General features: G+C 43.6%; 1 protein-coding gene across 2 annotated transcripts in view; it reads left to right on the top strand.

Annotated features, from left to right (window-relative positions):
• The window catches only part of PDIA5 (protein disulfide isomerase family A member 5), a 123,369-nt gene that overhangs the window by 29,283 nt on the left and 71,194 nt on the right, over window positions 1–22,892 (top strand). For both annotated transcript variants that reach the window (XM_032797036.2, XM_032797037.2), the window contains exons 4-8: window positions 9,774–9,857; window positions 10,650–10,695; window positions 14,861–14,953; window positions 16,299–16,359; window positions 21,353–21,420. In XM_032797036.2, the coding sequence (XP_032652927.2) occupies window positions 9,774–9,857; window positions 10,650–10,695; window positions 14,861–14,953; window positions 16,299–16,359; window positions 21,353–21,420 (352 nt within the window). The remainder of the gene's footprint in view (window positions 1–9,773; window positions 9,858–10,649; window positions 10,696–14,860; window positions 14,954–16,298; window positions 16,360–21,352; window positions 21,421–22,892) is intronic.

The following is a 22,892-nucleotide window of genomic DNA, read 5'->3' as shown; positions in this document are numbered from 1 at the left end:
CTATTCCGAAGCTATCCCATATTCTTAGCAGTCTCGCCCCGCCCTTGGAATTCTGGGTTGAATCCCAGTGGTGATGGGGCAAAAATCATTGTCGCAGGTGATCTGGGTAAATGTCGTCAGTCATTCCTTCCTCCGGGAAGCAACAGGCAGCAATCATTTCACGCCCTTTTCCCCTGGATTCCGTGCAGACGCCACTAGCATGGCAACCATGGACCCGTTTATGCCTTTTGTCACCTCTCCGTATGTGACTGGATGCCGCTGACAGACGCGGTACTGCAGCGCTACGTAGCATTCATTTGCCTTTGCAGGCAGCAGAGACGGTTATCAGTCGTTCTGTACGTCTGCTGCTGTCTGGCTTGCTCCTGGTCTGACCCATCGCTGATGTTGAGCTGGGGCGCAAAGACAAAATGGTGATGACCTCCCGGGTCATTCCCTCCTTTTATGTTGTATCTAATAGTCCCGTACCTGCTATAGAATATGGGCAAGATGTTACTAGAGAGCTCAGTATGTTAGCCAGAGAGCACCAGCCGCTCGTGTCAGATCCCTGCAGAGAAATGATGAGCTGCATGCATTCACGGGGGTGCCCCTTGCAACAATTTCACACCGTTGCTTCCCTCCGTCCCCCAACCCTCATGGCTACCGCTTGCAGGATCCCCCCATTTGTTGATGAAGGTAATTAAAAGATGCGGAGGTTAAGAAACACTGGACTTTTTTATGAGAAAAATGCGGAGGAGGCGCCTCCTAGCTGCTTATGTAGTCCAGTAGTACAGATCTTTTCTTTAGACATGAAGGGGGGCTGATGGAGCTCAGCCCAGTTGCGTGATGAAGATGGTTACCCAGCCGTTCTTACCATCTGCTGGAATAACCGGGAGTCGATTTCCTATTCTTTACCCAGCTGCCCCCGGCTGACCTCACCTGAGGCCACCAGGAGCACTCACGGGGATGTTGAACAGACGGCTTACCAGTCCTTCTGCACATGTTACGTCTGCACCGGGAAGGAGGAGAGGGAAAGGATTGCTGCTGTTCAGTGCCGGCAGCCAACTGCTGTCATACCAGCAGCATGCAGTAGACATAGCGTGACATTGAAAAATTACAAGAAGAAACGATTTTTTCCCCTTTTTTTCACGGAGGGGGAGAGGAAAGAAATTGACGAGATATACCTGAACCACCCGGGACAATGATGTTTGACCATACAGCATGGAGCTCAGGCCAGAATGCAAATACTTTTCGGCGTCTGCAGGACTGTGGCGATTTCAGCTCTACTCCTCTCGTCGGGGAGGAGTACAGAAACCAGTTTTAAGAGCCCTTTATATCGATGTAAAGGGCCTTGTTGTGTGGACGGGTGCAGGGTTAAATCGGTTTAACGCTACTAAAATCGGTTTAAACGCGTAGTGTAGATGAGGCCTAAGTGTAGCTGTGTCTGGGGTGAAAGATAGTAACTGTGCAGTAGAAGATAGCAAGTAAACATTACAGGACAGGTAGGAGAGGAAGTGAAGAATACAAATATCTATTTGAAGCTCTTGAGGGGATTTAGGGAAGGTCTACGTTAAAAAAACACATAGTTTTGCCAGCATAATTGTGTGTACTTAGAAGGGTTTTGTCAGAATAGCTGTCAGCCAGAGAGCTCACCTCATTGCACCACTGACCAGCAGAGCTATGTTTGTGATGTAGACCTGGCCTGATGTGGTGTAATCACCCACATTAAAATTTAGCCAGGGTGAGACATGTCTGACTGTTGTAAGTGCCATAGGATTCTACTAGCTCCAAGGAGTCAGGGCTTCAGTTTTAAATACCGACGGGGAGATGGTCTCTCTGACATCACACAGCCTCCTAAATCATGCTGCAGCTTTAGGTCAGTGATTCAGGGAGAAGAGTGGCACCTCCTTGGGTTAGCAACTTGCGTTAAAGCATGTAGGGGAGCTGCTCACCAAATTAAAAGCTAAGTTAGCTTGTCTTCCCTGATATTTTGACCTGAGTTAGCTAATGCCATTTAAGAACACTGGTTTTATTCTTAGTGTAGACATACCCTGTATCACCTCTGCTCCCTGCAGCACCCAGTGTAAACATTTCTCATGCATGGGGAATAGCTCCACTGTAAGAATATAAGCAATTTTATAATTATACTATTCCTTTAGATTGGGGAAAGGAGCAGACTTGTCATCCATGGTTTTCAGCCTGGTGAGTAGGCTTAGCCTTTGGGCTACTAGATGTAAAACTCTTCAAGCCCTGGTATATAATATTAGTTCAGAAGAATTATGGTCACATCTAACTAAAGAGTACTGGAATGCATGCGCATAAGAGGTAGCGTTCAGATTGTGCATTCAACCGTCCCGTTTGTTTTCTGGTTTTCTGAATTGCTGATTAACTGCGGAATGTTAACATTAATGTCATTAGCTAAGACTGAATTAACGCTGCTTCTGTTTTCTTGCATTTAATCCTTAATAATCCACTTTAAACATTCTCTAGGTAACTCTCCCAGTTCATCGAATACATATGCAAAGACGCAACCAAAAAATAATAACGTTATGTAACAGCTTCTGTATATATGTGGATGATATTTCCTAGAAGTATTCTCATATATATTTAATTCTAATGTGAATTCAAATATATACTTACCATCTTCTATTGATTACAGCATTGTTACCATAATTTGGAATCTCCTAGACCATGATCCAACAGTTTAGGTGGAGTCTAGTAGAATCTACAAAGAGAGGGTTTTTTTTTTTTGTTTTTTTTTTTTTTAAGAAGAAAGTGACGCTTGCTTTCTACCCAGTCTTTGGTTGCTTTTTTAAAGCTCTCTATTTTATTTTGATGCAGGTTTGTGTGTTACTGTCTCAACTTATTAACTCCAAGGAAAATACCATTCATTATAACATTGGGGCTTTCTGCAGAGCTGGAAGATCATGGTGTATAATGGTTCTTTTCCTGCTCTTGATTGTTGGTGTCTGAAGATACCTGCATTAGCTTTAATTTGGGGTGCTTTTTTTTTTTGGTTAAAGATACTTTTGCTGTTAGTGATATAATCTTCTGAGCTTCAGTTTTCGAAAATGTCGTCGTTTCTCTCCCCCTCCCCCATTTTGTTTGTGTAGGTTGTTTGGCTTTCTACTTGACTAGAGGGTAGACAGAATCATTTTTATTGGAAGACTGGTGGTGCTGGTTTTCTACTGCATATAAATTGCTTCTGCCTTTCCCAGTCGCATCACGTTTCAGGGGAATGTTCAGAATAGAGAACTATGAAGCATTGTGGGTCTCTGATGGAGGAGTTTTGCCGTCTTTTGGGCAAGCCCCAAAATCCACGAGTCCCTGGATTCTTGTTGATCTGCTGATCCTATTTCCTATTTACTTTCTGTGAAGCAGTTTTTCCTTTTTGGTTCAAACCTCCCAGTCCCCAAAATCAAATGAAATCAAACCCTTTAACCATTGCACAGCCACTTACTTGATTTCTGTCTGTTACAAACAAAACCTGTTGTTATCGCTTCTCTAATAAATTAGTTTCCATGAGAAATGCAGCATCACGCTATGGCAAAGGTTATTTATAATAAAGGAACGAGTCCTTTATTTTAAGCTTCCTGTGTTAAAAATTTTATCTCTATCCTGCTGTCTGGGTCTTTGCCTGTTCTGTTCGACATAGGTTCTTATACTGCTCTCGTTGTCACAGTATTGGAGTGCCAGTCCGAGTTGAGAGCGATGCAGGTGCTTTCTGTCTGAGTGGATGTAAGCCATTATCATCCAGTGGCTGCTTAGCACAGCTGTTTGGAGAAGAAGAGCTCTTGCAGCCAGGTTGACAGGTTTTGAGAAGTGATTCCCCCACCCCCGCCTCCCATTTCAGATCTGTCTCGGGAGAGTGATACAGAAGGGCCTGAGATCATTACAGAATATGAGGATCCATATAAATGTGACATACTGTAAGCAGCACTAGTCGTTGCAGCTGCTACTTCAGACTAGGAAGTATCACTAATGATACACACACAAACACGTCCCTACAGTTTGGGTGAGATTGGAGGGAGGGGGTTGGTATGTCTTTCCTTTGATTGGCACGGTACACAAGCTGCTGTATTATAAATGCATTGTGTGGTTCTTGCTCTAGTGTAGGGAAGGTGATTGTAAGGTATGGTCAGAAATCACATGCTGCCTAAAACACGTAGCTAATCAGTTGCATTTAAAGTTCCTAAACGTCATAGTCACAGATAAGACGCAGACTGGCAATGGCTTTTCATTTCAGAGGATGGATCTAAGAGTTGCTATCGCAAGTATGTACATTTTTGTTGAAATGGATTGTGAATGTTTCTGGCATCTGTGTAATCCTTTTGATTGCTGCTTTATTGGGTCACAAGTGCGAGTGGATGTCTGGCTGGCGGTGTTAGCAGGATCTGAACTCCATGCATCTCTGGATGTACCCTGGCTTGTTGCCATAAAAGAAGAAAAGCAGGACAGAGCATGTATCTCTGGAAGCCCACCAGAGAGCTTTGTGCGCTGGGGTTGGGAACCCAGAGAAGCAACATCAGCAGGTTTTGGGAGATTAGCCAGAGCACAGCTTGGGCTCCCCAATCTCAGAGAATGCTGGCTGCCTGCGAAGCTATTGGGCAGGACAAATTGAAGGGATGTTCCAAAACTCCAGTTAACCTGGAGTTACAACTGGGTCTGTAGTGTGCGTGTTGTTCCTGGCACGTTGTGGGGAAGTAGAAGCACTTAACGAGCAGAGGCAAAAAGTGATCAGGAACACTGATGGCAGAAGGACAGCATCTGAAGTGTATCTGAGAGGCATTGTGATCCAGTGAATCAGATGCTGGACTGGGGTGTTAGAGACACTGGTTCTGTGTCCAGCTCTGGCATTGACCTGCTGTGTGAGCTTGGACAAGTCACTCCACCAGTGTATGTCTGATTCTCCCTGCCACCCAGTCTCTGTCTTGTCTGTTAAGACTGTAAGCTCTTCAGGGGCGGGGCTGTCGGTCTGTATGTACAGGGCCTAGCACACTGGGGTCCCAGTCTTGGCTGGGTCCTCTAGGTGCTGCTATCATATAAATAACCAGAACTGGGAAATAAAATGTAACAGGCAAGAGTCACTGAACCTGATTTCGGATTGTGAGATATGGCTGCATGGTTCAGCTGGGCCTACATGGATCTGTGTATCCGGGAGTGAGCCAATGTTAATATAGGCAGAGTTCTTGACTTCATTATTTCTGATACAGGCATAGGGCTCCTTTGTCTTCCTTGGTGAGAACCCAAGGGTCAGCATTGTCTTAGGAGGGAAATCTCTATAGAAGATTCTGGAAGTTGCTGTCCCTGAATTGAGAGAGAGAGAGGACATTTGCCAGTGCACTAAGTCTTGTCCCTATTTGCCAGGGGGATCTTTGACTTGCACCTGATGGGATGTTGATCAATAGCACCACCACCGGGCACTATGTTCAAGTCAGTGTCCAATTCCGCCTTGATTTCCTAGGTGCCTAAAAACCCTGCCTGGGCTCGCTGCAGCCAAACTCCTGCACCTTGTCTCTCTCTGCTCCCCGTTAGCTAGCAGTGGCCTCTCCTCTCTCCGTCCATGCAGCCTGCCCACAGTTGGTGCAAGAGCATTTTCCTTGCAGCAGCTGACACCCTTCTGTATTTCTCCCCCTCATTGACTTGCCATCCCTCTGAAAGTTGAGCTGAAAACATATCCCTTTCCTAACTCTCACCAACAGATCTTCACACAACCTCACTCGGGCAGAATGCCCTGATGCTACTCGTAAATTCCCAGCACCACTGATTCCTCGTCTGCACCTACGCCAACTCCATCACCTTTGTGGAGGTGGGGGGGCAATGCAAAGCAGGTTTCCATGCAAACTAATGTTGGCCGGGGCAGCATTGTTGGATGCCAGGAAACTCGGTGGATATTCCCAAGGTGGCTTTCCATGAGCCCAGTCCCTCCCGCGAACTATAGATCACTTAATGGCTTCTGTGGAGCCAGATTGGTGGGAAGTGGTGAGATGGGACCACTTTGGTTCAGCTTCCCGTTCTCTATTAATGTTTTCAGCAAGTTTCCTGGTGTGCCCACCCAGGCCTCTCATTCTGGCCTCTCATTTGGGCTAAACGCAGGGGATAAAGCTGGATCATTTGTGGGACACACTGTAAATAAAGCGGTGACCTCTTCCTTGTCAGCGGTGGTGTGGCACTGAGCTGCTGGAGTTAACATTCATGCAGAGGTGGGTGGCATGAGGAAGCAGAGCAGTATTAATGTGGGCAGTGTTCCTGACCTCATTACTAAAGCTAGCATTTCTGAGGTGTCTCTAGTAACCACTTCTCCTTAGCCTGGATCCTTATCTCTAATGTCTCATAAGCTTGACAGTCAGTTTGGGAGTTGTGTGTGTGTGAGATTTTTTTTTTTTAACAGGCCCTGTAATAAACTTCCTTTCCTCTTCAAACAGTATAATTAAATGGCAAGAGCTGGAGACCTAATTATCCTTTCCCAGGTGAGAGGTGAAGCAGTTGTCATTAGAGAGAGGCTGTTGGCTGAAATCCAAAGGAGGTAAATCTCCTCAGAGCAGAGGCTGAAGCTCTGTTGGTATTTGCTGTTAAGAATAATGGGAGTTACCAAATGTATCGGAGAAGGTTGCTATCAACAGACACCTTGCGGATTATTTTATTTTATGGCTTGCGCGGAGATAAGCAGAAGGAGCAAAGATAAAAATAACTAGATTCAGCATTCCCTTCTCAGTTACTTGTTTGGTTTTTTGCCCCTTCCAAAGAAACATTAATGAAGCCTCTGCATGGTGCATTTGACATGCTGAAATCTTGGCCTTGGAACCTGTGAAGCTATGACATCTGCGGTGATGCATGAAAAAATTACTGATGGAGATCTAAGCCTCGTCTGTGCTGGGGATTTGCTGTGATCCAGCCCTGGCTGTAGCTTGTTCAATGCAAACCCTAGTGTAGATAGGTGAAACTTTCATGGTCTGGTGTACCTGTGCTGGAAACCAGGGTAAGATGCACCAGTGCAAATCATAGCTTTACTTGTCTATACTAGTGGGTTTGCACCTGTGCATCTGTACAGGTGGCTGCAGATCCCCAGTGTAGGCAATGCTTTAAAGGCTGGTTTTTGACCCAGTACCACCTGTTGTTTGTATTCCTATTGTTTAATACATGCCCAAGTTAGTGGGGAGTTAGTAGGAATTGCATTCAGTTATGTTCATTACAAGTATTCATAGGGCATTCATTTTAATACCTATCCATCCCTTCCCTTGGAGAACAGTACTGTGTAGTACTGAATCTAAAGAACTTTTCAAAGGTAAGTCTCACTATCCCTATTTTACAGATAGGAAAAATGAGGCTTTAGGAGCTAAGTGACTTCCCCACAGTGAATCAGTGGCAGAGGTGGGAATGGAATCCGTCTCTTGACTCCTATTCCAGTGTCCAGTTCAACAGACCAAGATAAACATTCCCAGCAGCAGAAAGCAAATGTACAGCAACACTATCTGCAGATCTAAAGGTCTGTTGTGCCATAACTTGTGCTATATAGAGTTGCCAGCACCTTTGTACATGCTAAACTAGACACTCCACAACATTTGTTCTAAGATGAAGCTGAGATGTAGGGTAAACCACAGTTGTGTGTGTCCTGAAACGAACGTTTGCGGAGCGCCAAGAGTAGCATTTACAAAGGTCTTAGCTAGCTCGTGTTAATTGGCAACCAGTTACTCCAGTTACAACAGCAGCACAAGCTCTACTCCAGATGGACCCTCTATGTCTCGGCTACAGCGTCCTGGCGAGAGTCAGTTTTGGACGTTAGGGCTCTGAGAATTCACTGTCATCGGCTCCCCTGAGCCTGGCCCATGGGGCAGTTCACTGAAGCACCTTGGATGAGTGGAGGTGGCGTGAAAGGCCAGAGAGGGTGAGGTCGTCTCTGGTAGCTCGGCTTATGGCCATCTAAGGCTTTGTGGATGGTAAACAATACATTGAATTTTGTTCAGTTGATGTGCAGAGAGTGGAGCACAGGTGTCCCATGCTGTCACTAGCTCATTTTGCTTATGAGATGGGCAGTCTTGTTTTTACTGGCTGCAGCCTTAAAATCCTGTCCCACTGTAGTGCTACGGAGAGTGAATCTCAGTAGTCCAGCCTGGAGGTAACAAAGATGTTGCTGACCATAGTGAGATCTGTACTGGAGAAGCAAGCATGCTGTTTCTTGGTATCTGAAGGTGAAGAATAAGGAAATCTATTACTGGCCGTGATCTATGACTTCAGGAACAGATGTGAGTTTAGTAAGCCCCCAAGACTGCAAGCTATTTTGATACTGAGAAATTGAGGGAATAGTCATAGGCATTGCTGTTTCCTCAGAATGCTAATTTGGATCCACAGAATAACACTTTAGTTTTTGTAGGTGTCAGTACTATTTTCTGTAACATAATGCCATCTATAAAATGTGTTCAGAAAACCTCTGCACACAGTGTTTGCTCTTATCTGCAACATAGTGTTAATTAATTGTTTGTTTCTCACATTTGCAAAGAGACAGACAGTTCTTCTGACAGTCTCAGTCACAAACACCAGCAGTAGCACTGCGTTTATTGGGGCTCCTGGCAGCCATTGTGTATGTGTGTGTACGCATTGCAACAAAACACCCAGACCTGGCCCTTGTCAGCGGACTTGGGCTTGCAGGGCTATAATTTGCAGCAGAGATGAGCCTGAGCCCAGGCTCTGGGACCCTCCCACTTGCAGGGTTCCAGAGCCCAGGCTTCAGTCCGAGCCCAGACATCTACACTGCAGTTTTAGCCCTGCACCCGGAGCCCCGTGAGCCCGAGTCTGCCGACATAGGCCAGCGTGGGTGTTTTATTGCAGTATAGACATACTCAATGTGTCTAGGCTTTTATAAGTGGCTCTAATTAGTGTAAATTTCAGCAACATTGATGGGCGCTCAACGTTTTCATTTTCCAAATTGATTTATCAGTGCACAAAGTACCAGCTGCCGGCTGCTGAAGAACAAGTTTCAAGACCTTTTAATCTCGCTCTTTATCTATGCAAAGAATAACATTGCCAATGCGAATCCTCCTTTTCCCATGCCACTCCGACCATTTTTGGCTTCTCTGCAAAAATTTCTTCACTGGCTTCCTCTTGCCTTTCACATTCATGTCAACCTTTAAGGCTCCATGCAACTCCACTCTGACCTTTGTGCGGAATTAAGGACAACACTTAAGTATGTGCTTCAACGGGACTTGAGCATATGCCGACTTGCTGTCCTGAACAGGGATGCTTTCCTGAATTAGTGTCTACAGCCACTATCCTTTTCCCACTCTTGTCTTCACTCTTTGCATGTTGCCAGCTCCTTTTGCCTGGAATTCCCTTCTACCCCAATATAAAAAGTTGATTTTAATTCAGATCCCTTCCTGAAACACTGTTTGCTCACCAATCCCGTAAATAAAGCTGTGGACACATTCTTTGTGGAACTTAAAATCTCTCTCTTAGTCACCCGCGCTGTTGCCCTGCCTGCACACTAAAACACGTAGCAGGTAAACTCAGCTCTGAGAGAGAGGAATCTGGGCAGGAACCACAATTATTGGTCCCCCTTTTATCACCATTCAGCCCCATATACAAACTGTCAGAATCAGAGCTGGCTGCAGCAAGGTTCCAGTATGCTTGTCAACTTTGATAGAAACCACGGTTGCTTGAGATTTAAGTGAATGAGGTTTCTAAACTTTCAGTAATCACAACAAAGCTGATAAGAAACCAGAGTTATGCATTTTATTTTAAATGTTGGACACATTTTGATTTCATTTTTTAACCATACATTTTCCTGTCTCTGTATTTTGCAGTGATAAAGAAAGCCGAAAAGTATGCAAGAAAATGAAAGCAGATCCTAATTCAAAGGAGAAAGGGGTGGAATTATTGCATTATAAGTAAGTATAGGATGGGGATGAGATTTGCTGTTACTAATTGTTCAAGCTACTATATAATGACGTTCATTATTAGTTCTGTTTTATATTATACTGCACTTTAGTACAGGGGCTTATTAGCTTGCCACTGTGCACTTGGACATTTAAAGCAGGCCAGGCCCCTATTAAACTACACATCTCAGCATGTGCTTATGTCCCATTAAAGGTGAATTTACTAAGGTATTGAATTTGATGGGATGTAATCACATGCTTACATGCTTTGCTGAATCAGGCCCTATATGAATAGAGGTATGAATCTGAGGGAGCCTGTGTGGCATAGTGGATAGAGCACTGGACTGGGACCTGCAAGACCTAGGTTCTATTCTGGCTCTGCCACTGGCCTAATGGGTGGCCTTGGGCAAGTCATTTCCTGCCTCAGTTGCCCCATCTGAAATAATACATAATCCTTTGCTAAGCACTTTGAGATCTGTTGATGAATGGTGCTGTATATTATTACTCATGAGAAGAGTTGCAATACTGCAAATGTAAGAGGTGCTGAGCAGCTGCATCTCCCAAGATCATACCTCTAGTAAATGTTCTCATTAAGGCTTCACAAAAGAAATTATTCACTAGAGAGCTGTTTGCTTTAAGCTTCCCCCCTTCTTTTTTTAAATTGCTTTGCTGTACATTTCACACAGTTCTGTGATTTGAGTAGGATAATTTTATTCTGGATAACGAGATGCCAGGATAAACAGCTGCATGATTTCTAGCAACATTCCTGAAAGTTAATGCTGTTTCCCACTCTTCATTCAACAGGGATGGTGCATTTCATACTGAATATAACCGAGCTGTCACACTGAAGGTAAATTTAAATATTTGGTATTGGGGTTTTTTTGGCACTGGAAAGTGGAGGGATGGGGAGATGTACGTGGATTAAAAACAGATGTTGGCTTTTGCAGTTTTGTGTAGGAGGCGGCAGGAGAGGGTAAATTTCACAAACAACTGTTATAAAAAAAAAAAAACCAAAAAAAACCCAAACCCTTCAGGTCATTCTGTCTCTGTGTCTGTCAGCTACATATCCACAGAAGTTGGATATGATTACCAAGATAGAACCAATGTAAACTGTGAGTTTACTTGCAGGCTGGTAACAAATATGTTGTTTTGCTGTGAGATCCTGTCGATGGCAGTGTGTAACTAATAGTATTAGCTAGACAGCTCTTTGGGAAATACTTTCTCTGTTGTTCTAGCTGCCGAGATATGAGCTTTTAAGGGAAACGAAATGGCCTTTTCTCTGATCTGATTATGGCAGCCTAGATTCATATAGATCTGCCCTGAGCACAGCGGGAACAAAATGACCTTTTCCCCTCCTGCAGATTTCACACAGACCAAAAGGAAGCAAAATTCTATGGGAACAATGAAATAAGGAAAAAGACTGTCAAAAATTCAAATAAATGTATGAATTTTGGTGCAGTAGATTAAAAGCACTGTAGGTTGGGCAGACATTGCAGAGCTTTCCCCTATGAAGCCCTGGCAGGGAACCTGCATCCTTATCGGCAACATGTCTTCCTGTCTTGGTGCTGGGCCCTCCGCAGCCCTGCCACTGCACCAGATCCAGACCTGCAGTAACACTACTCTCCCAGCAGGTTTAGCCTTGTGAGCCCCAGGCTAACACCACCGCATTCACTTTTCCCTTTTGCCTCAGGCCAGGATTTGAACTGGTGATGAACAAACCTGCAGAGCTTGAGGCATGTGGGTTACATGAACTTGCCCTGTGGGATCCATGCTCGTTGTCTGACTTTCAGCCCACTCCTGGATGTTCCCTTTAAAGTCAGGATTTCCAAGGGGACTTATGTTTTCTATCTTTGAGACGGGCAGAGGGCTGAATCCATGGTTCTCAGGGAGCACTCAGTGTCTACTATCCTGTCTTCAGTCCTTGTTGGGTAAGGGCACTTGCCTTTCCACCCTGTTCAATAAAGGTCTTTGGCTGCCAGGAAGCACCCCATATCCCCTACAAATGTTGCCACAACAAGGGAGAAATTCTCCTGCAGTGCTGGCTCATGGACTATAGTAAAACCGCAAGGCATGCATGTGTCCCCGAAGAGATTAGTGTGCTGTTACTAGGGAGCGGTGCAGGTACATTCTTAATCATTACAGGCTGTTACTTGTTCTCTCAGCTTCTGCTGGGAGCTTTCCCCATTCCCGCTGCCCTGTTTGGCACATCTTTCTTGGGCCTCCCCTGACCCTTACTGACTGGATTACATGGCCCTACCATCTACCCTGTCCACTGGCTACTGAAGATGGGTAAGCAACTCATTGATGACCCAAGGAAGGGGGTATCTGGCTCTAGTGCAGATGAAAAGGGGTTATGCAGGTATGTTCAAAGACCATACTCCTTATTATCAGTTTAGTGTCTTTAAAGTTAGCTTGCAAATGCATCAGTTCAGCATCAGTCAACATGGCTTTCATAAACTTTCTCACTGGCTTTGCTACTCAGAGCTATGTGTATGTTGGCAAGGGCTTTCTCCCTTATAGTCCATCTTCTCCTCTTCCTATTTCATCTTGCATAGACTGTGATATATCTCCCTCAATTGCATTTTGGCCATGCATCTCTAAGTACTTTACAAACACTAACTAACTAAGTAGTGCAATGCCCCAGCAAGGTAGATTATTGTACCCATTTTGCAGATGGGCACACTGAAGCTCAAAGAAGTTAAGGGATTTATTCCACATCACACAGCAACTCAGTGGTAATAAACCAGGATTTTTTTTATTCCAAGTCATGTGGATTAATTGATCGATCAACCATACTGTCTAACATGTAGTTTCTGTAGTGGAAGGCTAGGATGCCATAAATGCAGGGTTGGAATTTAAGCCCCCACTGCAGCATCTACCTGAAAGGGAATTTTCTCTTGTTCTGTAAAGGATAAAATTTGTTAAAACACAAATCTCTTCAATAATAGCAAAGACAATACACAGAAGCGTTTGTCCGGTAAATTACTCCTGGTATTATCTCTGAATCAAGTTTGCTCTTGCAAATCCATGTTTAAAACTGAAAGATTTGTGTGTCAGAGCTAAAGGATAATAAGCCTCTTATTAGCATCCTGATGCATTATAGTTTACTTTCCTTGAGATGGACAGTTAACAACCAGCTTATATGGGGCTCACCACTGTGCTGGGGAACCTGGTTCCATCATGTTGAAACATGGTTTGATCTTACAGTATAGAGTGGACAACACCAGGTTCCTGAACTGTGCTACATCTGTGTTATGTTCAAAGCTTTGGCGTGGTTTGAGAAAACAGTTAAAGCACAACTTGGTCCTGTCTGTGCAACGAGATCAAAGTGTGTTTTTAATCACAGTGTTTGCTATGGACAGTGGGTGGACCTTGTCCAGATCTCCAACCCTAACCTGGGCATGCAGTGTGGCAGAGCTCCGGCCTTGTCCCCGTCGGTCCCGTGCTTCTAGGCTCCCTGACACCGTGGGTGGACCTTATCCAGATCTCCAAACCTAACCTGGGAATGCAGGAACCCTTGTTGTTGTTTTTTATGTTCTTGGGATTAAAAGGTTATTTTAAAATGCTTAGGAAATGCGGAAGCTCCACTGAGCAGAGGAATGAATGGAAGGCAATATGCTGCCTACCCCGGCCAGAAAATATGACACAGCATCTTTTTTTTTTTTTGGCTGCAAGAGAGAGGCTGGATGAATTAAATCCCTTTAATCCTTCATCCTCTAGCGGCATCTGTTTCTACATAGCTGAACTTGGCACATGGGAATTCCTGAAATCACGCTTGATAGCAGTTAAAAGATTGACCCCCTACCTTTTCCCTGATGTATAATTGAGATCTAGACAAGCTCTGCCAACTCTGAGAGAGCAGAATCTGATGTATCGTTCTTAACTGCAGAAGATATCTCTCTCTCTCCCCCTTCCTCCCTCTCTTTCAGCTGCCCCACCTGCCCTGCATGCTATAGAGCCCTCTTCCAGCATTGGTCAGGGAGGTTGTCAGTAGCTTCTGAGTGCCATCTATGCTACTGTTACAATTATGTTGTAAGGTGATTTGGCCTGTCTAGACGGGACCCATCTCTGTTACCACTGTGGTAATGTGTGTTGTTTCTCCCAAAAGTGCCTGAGTAAGTAAAGTCTCCTTACTCAGCAGATCTGCTCCCTGGGTGTATTATGAGACCTGTGTGTTGACTTGAGTAACTAAAATACACAGATACTGCTTTTCCCTCCCCTGAGCCCTTCAGAGCCAACTGGGATGCAGCTGGAATCTTTCTTCTTGCCATCATGAACAGATTGTTGTGCTGAGTTTCAGTCGGTTACACCGTTGCATCCCCACTTAGGGTTGTAAGAATGTCACTGAGACCTTGTCTAGACCAGAGTAAAAGATGAGGTGTTAGCAGTCTCAAGTAGGCAAATCTTCAACATCAGCTAAGCTGGTTGAGCTCAAGCCTAGATTTTAATGTGACCAGCTGAGCATGTGCTAACTATGTCTGGCTGTGAGTATACTAGACTTCTCAAGTGTGAGCTGCCTGAATGGGATGAGAATCTGGCTCGAAGGAAGGGAGGAATCTTAGCTTACCAGGCCAGGGAGCAGCTGAGGAGCTGCTTTATAGAATCTAGTTCCGCGGAAGTAGTCCGCTGCAGTCTGGAGGATCCTTGCAACAGTGTATCCTCTAACTGATCATGCCCATCTCTTGACCTGTTTCTGCCATGGCTCCATTAGCCATGCGGAGAGAACAAGCCCTGATGACCTGGGATATTCATGTTATGCAAGGAATTCATGCCTTTGAACAGCCCCTCAACTCCAGCACCTTCCACCCTTGGTCAGATGAACTGCGTCAGTTCCCCTACCCAGGGGCCCTCTGCCGCATTAAAGAGTATGGCTTTAGGGCAGAATGGCAAAAGCTGTTGCTGAAAGGAAAGATGAAGAGTCAGCTTAGTGGAAAGGTGGCATTTGGGATGGTATCCTTTCTGTTCTGGTAGCAAGTATATTTAAAAGCCCTTTGTTGTCTTTCCATTTGTCATAGTCAGTGGTGGCCTTTCTAAAGGATCCAGAAGGGGCGCCGTTGTGGGAAGAGGATCCCGAAGCCAAAGATGTTGTGCATGTGGACAGTGAAAAGGTACTTCAACCAGATACATAAAGTGTGTTTCTGTACTTTTAATGTAATGTTAGTAAGAAGTGTGTAAATTCTTTACAAAAGTGAGCAAGCACCATTATCCTGCTTTTCAGAAGAAGAAACTGAGGCACCGATTGTTTAAGTAACTCTCCCAAGTTCACATCTCACATTAACTACAGAGCCCGATCTCCTGACTCCTGTCTCTGCTGCAGCATGCTGCCTTACTTTTAGTGAATTGCAAAACCATTGGGGGTATTGCAATAGTTCAACTGAGATCAGGGCCTCATTGTGCTAGGAGTTGTACACCCAGTAAATGATCAGTCCCTGCCATGAGGAGTTGACATCGAAATAAAGATGAGAGAGACAGGCTGGGAGAAAGTAATGTTGCTTTCATTTTATAGACTGACAATAAAGCACAATGAGATTCAGTGATTTGCCCAAGATCATACAGGGAGTCTTCAACAGAAGCAGGAAGTGAAACCACATCTCCACAGTGCTTGCCCAGTGCTGTAACCACAAGACCAGCCTTCCTCTCAGTTTAAGTGGGAAGGCTGTGAATATATAAAATTGTATTTCTCATTTGGAAATGCCAGGGTTGTCGCAGTGGTAACAGTGCTGTCTCCAGCACTGATCAGTTTGGTGATTTGTATGCTCTTCCAGTCTTCTGATTTTTAAAATTTTAATTGATTGAGCTTTAGATGGTGTTTTATAAAGAGCCTCTTCCATATCTAGATTTCATTTTTGATATAAGGAACAGTTATTTTGACATTCAGTTTTTGAAAGAAGATTAATTTTTAATGTTCACCTTTTTGTTCTCTATTACAAGCTCTTCCAGGGTCACATTCAGTTTAAAAACATCATCTGGTTTTCCCACCATACCGGCAGTGAAAAATCTATTCTCATTGCTTTGCCTAGGCTTTCATGGTGTGGAAGCTAAAGTCCCTTTTTTTATTGAGTCCAGTTCCTTAATAAGAAATCAGAGTAGTTTTCTTTGAGAGGATCAGGCTGGAAAACGGGTCTATTATCCTGTAGCTTCCAAAAGCCTCTATTGAGAGTCGGCAGGTAGTGTAATTTCTACAGCCTATCACTGAAAAGTTCTTGTAAGGTATTTAGTGAATCAGTCCCGTGGTAATTTGTATTAACTCTTTCTAAGCCAGAACTGAGTGGAGAGAAGTGATTCAAGTTTTGGCTTTTTACAAGATTTTCCCCCTTAAATAATGAAGCAAACAAGGGGAAGTGTCTTTAATACAGTATTTGCCTTTTAAAATTGAACACAGGTAAAAATGACTGTGGCCTGATGCATGTGCCTGTTTCATTGATAATGGTTTTTGTTTGGTTTATACTTTAGGAATTCAGAAGGCTTCTAAAGAAAGAAGACAGACCTCTTCTGATGATGTTCTATGCCCCATGTACGTGATCTGGTATTTCCTATCAACCTGTCACTCCTGTGGCTGATCAACCATGATCCCTATCCAGAGGTGCTCTCCTCTGAGTGGTGGTTTTCCCACCACTGTCTTCATTAATTACACTTCAGTGACTAGTGTTCATCTCCTTTCACTGTACAGCCCTTAGCATTTGTCTTCTGGTTTCTTTCTGGTGTCTTTCCCCCTGGCATCCACTCTATCACTCTCTGGGCCAATAAGTTTTTTTTTTTTTTTAAATTAGATTCCCTTTTCTTTCCACAAGTTGTACCTCTTTCCACTGCCTGCTGGTACCAGTCTCAGTCACTACAACTTTCACATCACTTTCTTACTACTTGTCCTGTCTGGTTTTCTCATGCTCTGTTCCTGTTTGGTATGGTGAGTGCATATGACTTAATACATATACTTTTGTGTGTGCCCAGCACTCTGCCCTGTACAGTACTATGGACGCATGTGAATACTGTTCATGTTTTTATTTACTTTCTGTAGTGTTCTTCTCCATAGCCCATGAAAAACTGGTCCCATGAGAACAGTGAATCTCCAAAGGAGACCAGGGCTCTGGCTGCAGCTTCATATGTTCTGCCTAGTGTCAGGCAGAGGAGACAGAGTACTGCTCAGGAGAGCTGCATACATGATGTAATATGGGGTGCTGAGTAATTGAACCCAAGTTGCCAGGTCCCTCAAAGCGTTTGGGAAAGAGTGTCAGGTGGAGTTGTAACAAATCACAAAATGATAGCAGTGTGACACCTTGACATTGTGTTGTATCAATGCCTGGTGACTGAGTCATGCTGTGAACATCGCTGGGTGTGAATGTTGCACTGCTGCTATTTGGTGGCTCCTTGCAATTCCATTCAGCAACCTAGAGACTTACCAGCTCTTTAACGCTCAGTACCATTGCACTAGAGCCATTGCGCACCTGCAAGGCAGGCAAGCTGTGAAAAGGGAGCGATCACATGATCCAAGATAGAAAAGCACGGTTGCATTAGCCTTGGTAGTGGAACTAGTGATGAGTTAGGTGTCACTTGCAATTGAGTGATCATTGCTTTGCTGTGTTAAACTGAGCATCCCAAGGTGGCATTGTCTGTGGTTTCCTAATGAGTGGCCCAAAGTGGTTTCTTCATCCAGGACATGTAATTCTACATTTATTCCTATCTGAGCTTTGCTAGGAACTGCCCAGGACTTAATCTAATAGCTCAGTAAAAGAGCGCATTTCCCTTACCGCTGCAGCTTACCCTAGCTCCTCTCATTTAAACTTTACACGTGTGGAGAGATTCTCCGGTTCATCTCTGTGTGGCCTTGCCATGCTCTGAGGTGTAGCATGTACTGTAACTCCCAGCAACTGCCTCCTGCCTTGTGTCCGGTGAGATGATATGCCTTCCCCAAGTCTGTAACTCGTTCCTCTAAGGAGATTCCTGAGCCCCAGAACACTTTCACAATTTACCTCCTTCATTAATAATTGTTTTCCACAACCAGTCCTTTCTTGAAATGCGGATTACTTGATCCTTCATTCTCTTCGAGCTGTTCCCCAGACACACTGCCGCTTCCAGTGTTGCTTCTTTTGAACACCTGCTGGTTTTTGCTATTGTAATGCTTTTGCTGCTCTCTAAACTTTTACAAAGAAGCCTACTTTTTTTTTTTTTTTTTTTACCTTTTTTGATTTCACAATCCTTCATTCCCTCGTCTTTTATTTAACATTAACCTTCTGACTTGGTTCTCTTCCCACTCTTCTACTTTCCTTCTGCTGTGCCACGTACTCAAGAAAGACCAAACTCATCCAGCAGTCACATTAAAATGGTTATCAGAATGTGTAGATACTGATTGCTGGCACGTGGTGTGGATGGAACCTTTTGTAGCCCTGACCTAATTCTTGTTACGGAAAAGGGACATCTGGATCAGTCTCTTACAAGGGAGGGATAGCTCAGTGGTTTGAGCATTGGCCTGCTAAACCTAGGGTTGTGAACTCAATCCTTGAGGGGGCTGTTTAGGGATCTGGGGCAAAAAATCTGTCTGGGGATTGGCCCTGCATAGAGCAGGGGGCTGGACTAGATGACCTGAGGTCCCTTCCAACCCTGAGATTCTATGATTCTAAGCACCCCTGTGTTTCACACTTATTACCCAGTGCTGGAAAAAAACTTTTCCTTTGATAAGAATGGGATCCCAAATCCCTCCCTCTGGGATGGTACCTGTCTGAGATCTGCAGTGCTTCTAAACTTTCTTGGAATCGAGTCGTATTGCAGAGAAATCAAAGATGGTGAAATCATCCATTTTTACTACATTGTGGCAGACTCACAGGGAATAGACATCTTCAGTATGTGCTAGTGAGTGAGAAGATGAAGGTATCTGCAAACTTCTAAATAAAGTAATTTTAAAAATCTAAGAATACAGTGATGCACACTAAAAGCTATTGGTGGGAGGTGGGGGGAGGGGCGAGGAAAGGCTCATTTTCCATAGAGAAATCAGTTGCCACATGAACGCATTGATGGTTGTTACAAGCCTGTGCAACTAAGCCAAATCTAAATAACTAGCAGGTGGACTAATTGGAGACCAAATTATTTATGGTATAACTCCAGTTCAGTGCAAAATGATTGCAGGAAGTGGACCTGACTTTGCAACAAATGAAGGATATTTATAATACTGGGCTTCCAAAATGGAAGAGTTGGTGAGCATTGCAAAAATTTAAGTGCATCTGATTAAAAATTCATTTGAAGGCATAAAGACAAAATGCAGGAATAAACAAATGACAGAGACCAAATTTGCTTGCCGTGAATGTGGAGGAACAACACAACTGAGATGTCTGCATACGCTAGAGGTGCAGGATCATGTGTGCTGCAAAAGCATGGTGTTCTCAGCAGAAGTTGCGAAAGAAGTACAGAAGCAAAAACGTGACCAGACAGCTGGAGGATACATTTCATGGTGACGGCGACAAAATTAAGTTCTTGATTGGGTCTCTTGATTAAATTTACAAAGTGATGCAGTCACATTCAGTGTTTGTTAGAAAAAGATCAGTGATTGTTCAATGTTAAAATAAATCCTAGCCTGTTTCAAATACCTGGCACAAAATAAGCCCTTGTGACAAAGCTACATGAAGTGTGTATAAGGACAGATACTAATTGGTGAAGTTTGAAATAGGGCAACAGGGAGTCCACTGCTGAAAGATGGTAGATGCAATACAGCATGAAGTGGAAGGTGAGGACCTCAAGGCAGCTGTGAGTTTGGAGCTGAAGGGAGTTAGCCAGGCTGGTAGATTTTGAAAGTAGAGGAGACCAGTGCATGCTTGGATTTTAGGAAAGAATCCAGAAGAGAGTGAAAGGTTAAGGCGGGGATGACAGAGGTTACTAGCCAGGAGAGTCTGAGGCCCAGAGGGCTGCTGGAAGGAGTTTGAAGTATAGAGCAAGAGATGTCAGCGTTGGTGAGAGGACAATGAAAATGACTGGTGGGAGGAAGTGACTGACAGAAGGTGCCATTTGCTGGCTGTTCAGCAGACTGCATGACAGTGGTTGATGCCAGTTTAGGCCTCAGTGAAATGGATAGTGTGTCCTGCACATTATGAAATCTTCTTAATTGGCACTAATTAGCCCCCTTGTACCAATCTCAGCCAAGGTCAATCTCACGCCAAGGGTGGAATAGCCATGGAAACTTGAATCCCTTCTCCTTCTCTTTTAGAGGATGTTCCCCCTGGTTGGGGATGAGGCACACTGATGTGGGGAAGTCTGAATTGCTGTTGCCAAAATCTCCCCAGAAACATTAGCAGATATTTTTTTGGGGTGATCTCATGCAGCATACAAGGCAACTGCTTATTCTTTTTCTCCTCTTCACTGCTGGCTGGAAGACAAATACTGACTATTGTCGCATTGCAGTCCCAGGAGTCATTCAGATAAAAGTCCCTTTCATCTGACTCAGAAGGACTTAAGTCACGTCTTCTCCCCCATCTCAGTTTACTTGGCAATGGAAAAACCTTCTGGTTACAAGGTGATATATTGCTAATCTACTTAAACCTCCTACAACATCATCTACACACAGCTTTTTAGCACGTGCCAGTCCCATGTCTTCTCTCTCCCTTTTTTTCCTAGCTAATCTGCCTTCTCTGGCATCTGGGGGATCTTCTTTGAACTGTCACCTTTCCTAAGTAGTCAAATGAGCACTAGTGTTTTTTTTAATGTCCACTTAGTGTGTTAAAGAAGGGTTCCTCGATTAAATTCTTACGACTTGTTACACTGGATTGAATCAGACGTGCCCTAATTTTTCCATATTAAGGGCCAGATTCTGATTGCTCTTGCACTGGAGTGCAAGTTTGTGGGGAGACACATGACTTTGAACTTGGATCTTGACAAGTGACTTTTAAAATGTAGGGTGAGACCCAGATATATATTGGACCCTGCTCAGTGGGAATATTGAGTGCCTAGAGAGTACAGGATCAGGTCATTTTAATTGTAAGCCTGTGTGTATGGTTTCAGTTAAAGGGACACTGAGAACTTGGTTTAGGTCCAGAATTTAGAATTAATTTTTTTCTTTAAGTGAGGAAGCAAGGGAAGAAAAAAGGTTTTAATAAAAAATGGAGAGATGTTTTGGTGAAATTTTGGGGGAAATATCAGTGATAACTGTTTCGAATTTTAAGAATTTTTATGAATTATCATGGCCCCAAACACAACACCACTGTGCTACTGCCTCTGGAATCAGAATGTGAAACTGAGTATGAAACTGGCTGATCTGGATGAGTGAAATGCAAAGCCAAACCTGAATGGCAAAAAAGTAATTCACTTAGAGATGTTAAATAATCTCAGGGGCTTAGTAAAGTAGGTAAGGAATAAACAGTGATTTTATTTTTTGATCTTGACGTTCTTTAGAATGTTTTGAGATTTGAAGCTGTTTTTCAGAAAACATTTCATCTTTCACTGTTTTGATGTGCTCCATTTCATGTGTGAAATAGTGTCATTACTGGTATATGATTTGCCTTGTCTTTTTTCCTCCTCTTTTTGACCAGGGTGTGGTGTTTGTAAGAGAATGATGCCATCTTACCAGCAGGCAGCCACAGAACTGAAAGGCACATATGTAAGTGAGAGGATGACAAGATGTATAAATGTCAAAACCAAAAAAACCTTAAGTTTATCATCTGAATATTTAAGACTATATACATATTAACTGAAACAGGACATTTTAATTGATTTCAGGTTGGACGAGAAATATTTTAAGCAACTCCAAAAAAACCAAAACCAAACCCGACTCTAAATCCTTTCACAATGTTTGGTCTTGATTTCTGTACTGTGGAGCATGAGATTTTACTCATTCACCTCCTACACCAAGTGTGACTCTTGGCAGAACAGGCTATGGTTCTGATCCCACACACACTTAGCTTTAAATATGTGAGTAATCCTGTTGTTTTCAATGGGGCTGGTCATGTGAGTAAAGTTAAGGAAAAGTTTGCAGGATTGGGGTCTAATAGTCCTTTTAGTCTGGTGTTCTGTCTATGAGGGAATGTCTTCATTGGAATGGGAGGTGGAATTGCGCCATGTGTGGATGTACCGGAGCGAGCTTTGATTGAGCTAGCTCATTAAAGTAGCAGTGAAGCCATGGCAACGTGGGTGGTGACAAGTATGTACCCAAGATCCTGGGTGGGATTGCACTTGGGCAGCTGGCCTGTGCTGTTTTTAGAGAGGAAGCTAGATTAATGCTAGCATAGGTATATCCACCTGAGCTGCAGTCACATCTCTTGTTGCAGTGTGGACCATCCTGAGAATGACCAAAGCTGGATGCTTCAGAGAGACACTTAAATTCTCATAATACACCTAGTTTTATAACAGGGAATCATACTCTGGTGGGAGGGCGAAATTCCTCCTGACTGCAGCTTGTGATCAATCTGTCATGAAGGATGAGGATTGATTGACCTTGTAATTTTATCTTAGCTTTTATAACTGCAGATAATGTATGTATTCATAGATATGTCAATCATGTTTAGAACTTCATTAAAGTACTGGCATTGGTAATATCCTGCAACAGTGAGTTCCATATGTGAATTATATGTTACATCAATAAGATTTAACATTGATCGTAAAATCATAGAAATGTATGGCCGGAAGGGATGTTGAGAGGTTATTAAGTCCAGCCCCCTGCACTTGAGGCAGGACCAAATAAACCTAGAACTTCTCTGACATGTGTTTGTCCAACCTGTTCTTAAACACTTCCAATGATGGGAATTCAACAACCTTCCTTGGAAGCCAATTCCAGAACTTAACTACCTTTATACTTAGAAAGCTTTAATCTAACCTAAATCTCCCTTGCTGCAAATTAAGCCCATTACGCCTTGTCCTTCCTTCAGTGATCATGGAGAACAATGGATTGCCATCCTGTTTATAACAACCTTTAACATATTTGTTACCAGTCCCTCCTAAGTCGTCTTTTCTCAAGACTAAACATGCACAGTTTTTTTAACCTTTCCTCATAGGTCAGGTTTTCTAAACCTTTTATTATTATTTGTTGCTGTCTTCTGGACTTTCTTTAATTTATCCACATCTTCCCTAAAGTGT

The sequence above is a fragment of the Chelonoidis abingdonii genome, chromosome 10 (assembly GCF_003597395.2).
Source record: "Chelonoidis abingdonii isolate Lonesome George chromosome 10, CheloAbing_2.0, whole genome shotgun sequence".
Lineage (NCBI taxonomy): Eukaryota > Metazoa > Chordata > Testudines > Testudinidae > Chelonoidis > Chelonoidis abingdonii.
The sequence above is the reverse complement of the archived record's forward strand: the minus strand, read 5'-3'. Positions and strand labels throughout refer to the sequence as shown.